This window comes from Cyprinodon tularosa, unplaced genomic scaffold, assembly GCF_016077235.1.
Source record: "Cyprinodon tularosa strain WSP-4 unplaced genomic scaffold, ASM1607723v1 ctg11, whole genome shotgun sequence".
NCBI classification, from domain to species: Eukaryota; Metazoa; Chordata; class Actinopteri; order Cyprinodontiformes; family Cyprinodontidae; genus Cyprinodon; species Cyprinodon tularosa.
In genome coordinates, this window is record NW_024037893.1 from 2,679,575 (window position 1) to 2,687,076 (window position 7,502).

Consider the following 7,502-nt stretch of genomic DNA (forward strand, 5'->3'; position numbering starts at 1 on the left):
GTGTATAAGTTTATGTACCAATGAGTGCATTAAAGCTGTCACAAACTAAGAGAGAGTGGATCTGTACCAGCAGGGTAGCACGTTTCCGTGCATGCTAATGGCCTCTGCACTCTGTTGACCTAAGCTCTCCTCTACTTAAGAGCTATTTTCTTTTTTTCTTTTTTTTTACAAAGACAACTGATGCGTCTGTTACTCTTAGAGTAGATGAGTCGCCCATGCGTTGTCTGCCTCAGACCGGTTGGGGATGACTATGACTGGCTGAGGCAGCCCTGGGAAACGTCATCATCCATTCTCCTTCTGGAACAATCCACCATTTCTGTCTGCAATAAAACTTTCTTAATGACTGAGGGGATAAAAAGCTATGGACATTTATTAAAGGAAATTTGGCTTCCAGCAGTACCCCTGCTCAAAATTACAGGAAATTACATAGAATTTTCCAGGGTGATGTGTGTGCATCACATAGTGCTGGTAAGAAATGGAAATATGTTCAATTAATGACAAACTAATTTTGAACATTGGAGCCTGGACATTTTATATTTTTTTTCTGTGGGGGTAGGATTATTAAAAATGACAACTTTTTGTTAGATGGTGTTACAGAAAATAAATCGACATGTTCAACGTTTATTGTGGATTTTAAAAATATAAAGTTATATACCGAGTGAATAATGCACACAGATCAAAGTCTAGAACAGCACCTTCTGCTTTATCTGTGTTGAGAAGTTAACATAAAAAACATGGAATAACAATATGGGCATGTGGAGGTTGCAGAGAAATCTAACACTATTTGGAAATATTATCAAGGTTCTGATAAAATTCCTATGGATCTCATTTTGTTTTTAATCTTGGAAGGAGTCATTTAAATCGGTTGGTTTCCTTGGCACTAATTTGACTTTTAAACATAGCCTGTACATTTACCAATAGAGTTGAGGTTGGGGCCTTTTCACATGCAGCTTATAAGGAACCCTCAAGTATGTTTGGGATCAATGTTTAGGTTGGAAAACAAAACGAAGCCCAAATTTCAACAGTATAATTCTTATTGCTCCAATACCAGTGGTTGTGAAGCTCAACCACAGCATAGTCCTGCCCCCACCATGCATGACAACTAGTACATTATTCTTGGGTTTGAAACCCTCATATTGAGTCCTCTCGCGGCTTTTGGGGAAAAAAAAAGTAAACTTTAGTATTTTTACTGCTTTTTTTTTTTTTTTTACTTTGACTTAAGAAGAAATCTTTTAAATCAGTGCTACTTTTACATGATGAAAAATGTCTGGCTTCTCAGCCCTCATGCCTAACTTCACTCAATGAATTTCTAGACAAAATTTCACCAAATCAACAGACCTAGAGTTTATGTTTAAGCAAGATTTTTTTTTTTTCATTTAAAAAAATTGAATTTTTTTGTACTCAAGTATCATTGTTTTAATCTTCACCGCTGAAGTGAAAATACAAAAAAAAACTCATATATTACAAGAAGCTAAGTCCAACTCTCCTGAGTGTTGGGTTCAAGATATATATTCTAATAGTTTTTTATTTTTCCGAAATCATTAGTGTTTTTTGATAGATATTTATTTATTTGGGTCATTCTTTGAAAAACACAAGGATTTTCATATAAGTTTATGCTTTGTATAACTTTACATCATTTTTAAATGTTAAATCAGATGTTATGATCAGTTACCAGGTACTGTTTACCAAGTGCTCTTTTACTTTTACTTGAGTAATTATTTGGATTGTTACTTTTGACTTTTACTTGAGTATACATTGAAAGAGTAAAGCTCTTGTTCACATTTTGGGTACTCTACCTACCTCTGGCTTTTACAAAACTTTATTCTAAAAGCAACTTTGCTTTTTTACATGGGCAATCAAGCTTAAAGATATCTGTTTTGGAGCAGGAACTATTTTTTTATGCGAAAGACTATGCTGTCGATCCAGCATCTTCCAGTTTCTGGTAGGCTTGATCTTTAGGGATTTTTTTAACATCCTATCCATTTTTCTTAGAATAAAAGAAGTGACTTTGTCTGGAGGTTCCAACAGGATATTGACACAAACAAACATCATAATTGGTTTAAGAAACGATCAAATAAGCCCACATTGAGCTTCTGGAATTACACAAACCTCAACCCTGTTGGAACTTTACCAACTATGCTGAAAATGTGGGTCTAAGGGACCAAAAAAATACTTCTATATGCAATCTACTGGTGATCTGAGAGGTCTGATATCCAGCCAGAACTACGAAAAAAGTTATTTGATAGCTTCAAGAAAAGCATGCTTTCTGTGCTACTTAAAGGATTTTTTTAATGCAAATATGAACGGCAGTGGGTGTTTACATCGGAGGATTTCTGTTCTATATTGGCCCGATTAAAGAACATCCATCTAACTTATTTCTTCTATTTCCAGGCCTTTGAGGAAGAACAAATAATTCTCTCATCTTGGGCTGTGCTCTGTAAACACCCCTAAAGAAACCCCAGAGAGATTTGCATGAGATTTGATTGCTGTGGCTTTTAAATGTAGTACTAGCAGGAAATCATTTGTTTCCTTTCCTACTTTGCAAACAACAAAAGACACAGCTGCTACCACAAAGGTTTTAATTTCCCTCCACCAAATTGTGGACAACACGAAAAAAAAACAAAAAAACAAGGTAGAGGTATACAAGCATGTCAAATAACAATATTAATCAATATCATTATTGTAACATTAATAAGATGGAATGTAGTACTCTCCATTCACAGTCTCTTTTTTTGACATTTTTAGTTTATTTTATGATATAAATAAATATCTCTCTATTATCTCTCTGAGATATATTTAGCTTTAGGAGAGAAAAAAGAATGATGGCAAGATGACCATGTAGAAGAAGAACGAAGCCTGAGCTCGCCATCTTGCTCACTCGCAGTTTCTGTCCTCCTTCAGTTGCTCTACCTCTCCTGGTTTCAGTCCCAACACACCCCCCTTCTTCAGGGTGTGTCCCCAGTGCAAAATGACTCTCTCTTTGGAAATCTGACACAAGAACACCTGCCGTCTGAAGTTTGAATGGCTTTTATATACGGCCTGCCCTTCTCCTTATTGGTTACTTGGGTTAAAACTGGACGATGAATGTCGGCGACATTCGCACATACAGCGCTTCTTTGTTACCTTGAGTCCATTTCAATTCCTGTTGGCTGGCTGTCACAACAGTAACATCAAAAAGCACTGATGGCAAAAAGAGGTAAAGGAACAGCTACAGCGCTAAAATAGTCCTCTCCTCAGTTCCTCCTCTGATTTTGTAACTATGTGTTTTATTTTAGCGGTCAGTCTGTGCAGTGGTTCTCCAGTTCAGAGATGATGGTGATCAGGTTCTGGAGACCAAAAATATAGCCACTGTCCTTGCCCTCATGGACCACACTGTCCTCGCCATAATGTCTGCAGGTGGTGTGAGCAAAGTCAATCATTCTCACATCTACCACAGGACTGCAGAGCTCTGATAGGGGCTGGCTATTAGTGGAGCTCCCACTGCTGCTGCTGCTATCGCTAGATGGCGCTGGGCTGTGAGGAAAGCCAAACGCACCCGCCTCTTCACTCCCCTCCTCCTCTTCGTCCACATCCTCGTCCATTTTAGGCTCAGCTTCCACCTCCTCGTCCTCGTCCTCCTCCTCGTCTTCAGAGAGCCCGTCTTTGGTGCGCCGGCGTGTGTGCTTTCTGTGCTGAGCTCCGTCGTAGATGATGAGCAAGGAGCTGGAATAGAAGCGGTACGACTCGCAGGACTCCAGAGCAGCCTGCATCTCCCTGAGCCGGCTCAGCACTGGAGAGAGCAGCTCCTGCCGCAGACGGTGTCCACTGTGGAAGAACTGGAACAGGGCCTCCTTGAATCCAGCCAGGGTCAGTTTACGGCCATGGTACTTGTTCATGAAGATCAGCTGGCCGGAGTCAGAATGGTAGACCTGCAGGGACCCAAACATTGTAAAATAAAAAAAGTCTCTTCAAGCTTTTTTCTATTCAAATCGATTAAACTACAAGAACTTTCTCATATTTTCACCAATAGATTGATAAATACATGGGAGCCATCAAATGCAAACACTGCGCTCAGATGTTTTATACCAATCAAATACCTAGCAAGTGCTAACATCAGAATGTTACAGATTCCCTGACAAGACAACGCGTTCTCTTCCTGTAATCATAAAGAGACTATAATATTTAACCAATAATAATCTTGGCTGCTGAAGACATACCTCCAAAGATTTGCAGCTTGGAGAATAATTGGTTCAAAGGTTATGAATTCATGGGTGTAGGATTATTTTCTTTTTTTCGTAGACGTGGACATAATTTCGAACAATAAGTCGATAAATTGCTATTAAAATATGATGAAGGGAAGAAAACGTTGCAATAGATTTTATTCCAAGATTTGAATAGATCTTCTGCACATGAAAATAAAAGCTGAGCTGATTGCAATTGGAAATGCCATTAAGAGGGTACCTTAATATGACACTTAATATTAAATTTTTAAGCTAAGATTAGTACTGTTGGCAGCAGGAAAAAAAGAATCTTATATTGAACAGGAAAAAATGTCGGACCATCCATACCTGCATGCCACAGAGTCGGACTCCTATGGAGGCTGACGTGCTCTGCTGGCACTTGCGGATCTGTATGGCCTTCTTCTCTTCAGAGGCATCGTCTCCATGCTGCCGTGTGCCCATCTTCAGATCCAATACACAAGGCAATGCGTGCCGCCATGTCAGGTTCTCAAGCAGGATGAATTCTGAGACACCAGGGTTAAGGTGAATAAAAGCAGAGAAATGGACTTCTTACTAAAATAAACCTCCATTCTTGCTACAAAGCTTGGTGATGAAGGTTTTTGGTTCATCGAATTATTTAAATTGAAACGTCAGGTCACAGTGTCAAGTAACCGATGGGAGTGATTGTGTAACGTATCCCTTTTGCTAAGAAACTGATAGCAGCATATTGAATAGCAGGACTTAGATACCAGCTGAGGCTACAGGTATTCGTATCAGTGCTGTATGAATAGTCAGATCTGAACACACTCAGGGAAAAAAAAAAGGGCTGGCTTTTGTACGTGGAAGGATACTGTATTGGTTGCGGTGCTTAGCGTTCTCCTTCATGCGCTGCAGGTGCTGCTGGTGACACTTCAGGCTCCACGGATTGTGTTTGAGCTGAGGGACGGCGTTACTGTGACTGTGATCCAGTCTGTAGCGGAGCACTTCAGCCTGCTGGGGTCGCTCCAGCTCTGTGTAGCCCTGAAGCGTGTGCCCACTGGATGAAACAGAACAGCAGAAATATTAAATGGTAACTCCACTAACTACTCAACAGTTGCATTTTTATTACATGCCTTGTGACATATCTGGGTGTGATTGAATCACAGGCTGCTGTCTCACCTCTGGTCATTGTCTTTTCGAAAGTGGCGCCCTCGGCCATCTTTGCTGTAAATTTCGCTCTCCAAAAGCAGCGAGGATGTGATCATTTGGCCCCAGTGGAGCATTTTACTCTTGGCATCACAGTCTGCAGAGGGGTCTTTGTTCTCCACATCTGCCGACTGGTCACTGTGCAGGGGGTAGGCGATTAGGCAAAGATTCCCTTCTTCATCCTCCTCAAAGCTGACTGACACAACACCTGAGATGGGAAAAAAGGAAAATACATTTTCTATGTTAATTTCAACAAGTCTTGGATTTAAATACAAATGAAAAAAAAAACAGGAAATGTATTTTTAAGACATTGGTTTGAAAAAATGGAGAAGTGTTACAAGAACGTATTGATAAACACAAAACATAAGTCATTGAGTTGGTTAAACGTGCTGAAACTTAAAAATTGAACCATTTTCCAACCAGTGAACATGTCTTCTCTGTGTGGACACTACTACTGAGGAAATCATTCAATGTCTGCTTCTTTTCTCAAATGTTCTACACCTCCATTACATTTGGCCCTAAAATTTTGCATACTTACACAATTTCCCAACTTTGTTTATGTCATAAACAGCCGCAACGTTTCATCAACATGGTGTCTCATGTGCTGAAAAGGTCGTATGTTTTGTAATGACTCTAAAATCAAGTATAAGGGGGGCAGTAGGATCGTAAAAATGAAATCCTGACATTTTGCTCCGTTGCAGTTGTTTTATTTTAGGTGAATATTTAAAACGACTGTCATGCATTTATGATGCTCAGGAAATAAATGCTGCGTTGTAATCCAAAGTAAAACATTTATTGAGAAGATGCTGCAGAAAACAGGACAGACGGTGATTGGACATAGTTGCACTTTTTTGTGCAAACAAGAAATCCCCTGAAAAAGTGACCTAATCTAATCAGAGGCTGAAAAGTGTATGTCTCTATGGACATTCAACTGTATAAACTCTGTGAACCAAACTATTTTTAAGGCTTTATCTTTTACCACTGACCTTCACCAGCAGCTTCATGGATTTTTGGATCGCCATGTGCCCCAGAAAAACAAACAGTGGTTCCCAGCCATTAACCTGACTTGCCTAATTTATCCCAAACAGTAATAAACAACAGGGTGGCAATAACAGCTGTCAGCTAGGACGCCCTCTTGTGGAAAAATGTGGTACCTTCGTCATCCTTCAAAAAAACAACAACACTCATGCATTTGTAGGAAGGGTTTCATGATGATCTATTAATCTATCTCTCGTGCAGGAGCTGCATATTAGGTGTTTGCAATACAATGTAAACCTACATTATATTTGATGAGAACATGCATGCAAAAACTGCTGCAAAAACGCGTAGGTTAGAAAAATGTTCACTACCTCTGTACTGTGGGGTGAACTTCCTCATTGCAGCAGGGAGATTCTTGTAAAACTGATGCTCCCTGGGGATGAGGGGTTTGCAGATGGTCTGCTCCCCGAAGCGCAGCACGCAGGAATGTCCCCCCACCTGGTGCACAAAGGGCTCAAGCATAACTCCTTTCTCCATGCAACACGGCTGATTCTGCAGCTGCTGCTTCTGTTTCTGTTCTGCATCCATGGCCTCCTGGGCCTGAGCCTCCACAGCCGGACTCATCCTCCTCTGGCACTGTCCACACCACGGCGGGCATTAGCCTCCTGACACACACGCGCACGGATGCGGTAGGGGCCCCGTGTTTTAGGGCCGCTCACAGGCTCCGGATCTGCTGATGAGAAGTCCTTTTGAGTCACAGGATGCAGATCGGAAGCTGGTGTTGTGCTGATTTGTTCTCTCAGAGACTCAAACGGTTGACAACAAAGAAGGGAGAAAATAGAGAGGAAACACGACAGTCAATATTTGATTCCTCTCAACTTGTTTTCTGAGCAGCCCTTAAAGCAGATATAATATAAAATAAAATAAAAACACTTTTTCGTTCCTTTCAAAGTAGGTTAGGGGTCTAAGCTGCTTTAAAAGAGAGCACAAACAGAGATATCCTGCTCCGATGCAGACTAAATGCCTTCTGACAGCTGAGATCCCTTCACTACTGGTAAAAACACGCACAGCCCAACGCTAGCCCCGCCTTCTCACAGAGAATCCACCAATCAGCGGCCTGGAAAGCAGGTTGTTGGGTGG

The 7,502-nt window shown here is 40.8% G+C and overlaps 1 protein-coding gene across 1 annotated transcript; it reads right to left on the minus strand.

The window, feature by feature from the left end:
• Positions 1-2,263: 2,263 nt before the first annotated feature.
• Positions 2,264-6,986, minus strand: LOC119790263 (inositol hexakisphosphate kinase 2-like). The gene is made up of 5 exons (XM_038295739.1): positions 6,734-6,986; positions 5,358-5,592; positions 5,051-5,235; positions 4,548-4,723; positions 2,264-3,908 (listed from the first exon to the last, which is right to left on the minus strand). The coding sequence occupies exons 1-5, from the start codon at positions 6,984-6,986 to the stop codon at positions 3,279-3,281; spliced, it is 1,479 nt and encodes a 492-aa protein (XP_038151667.1). The 3' UTR covers positions 2,264-3,278.
• Between the last annotated feature and the right edge of the window lie 516 nt (positions 6,987-7,502).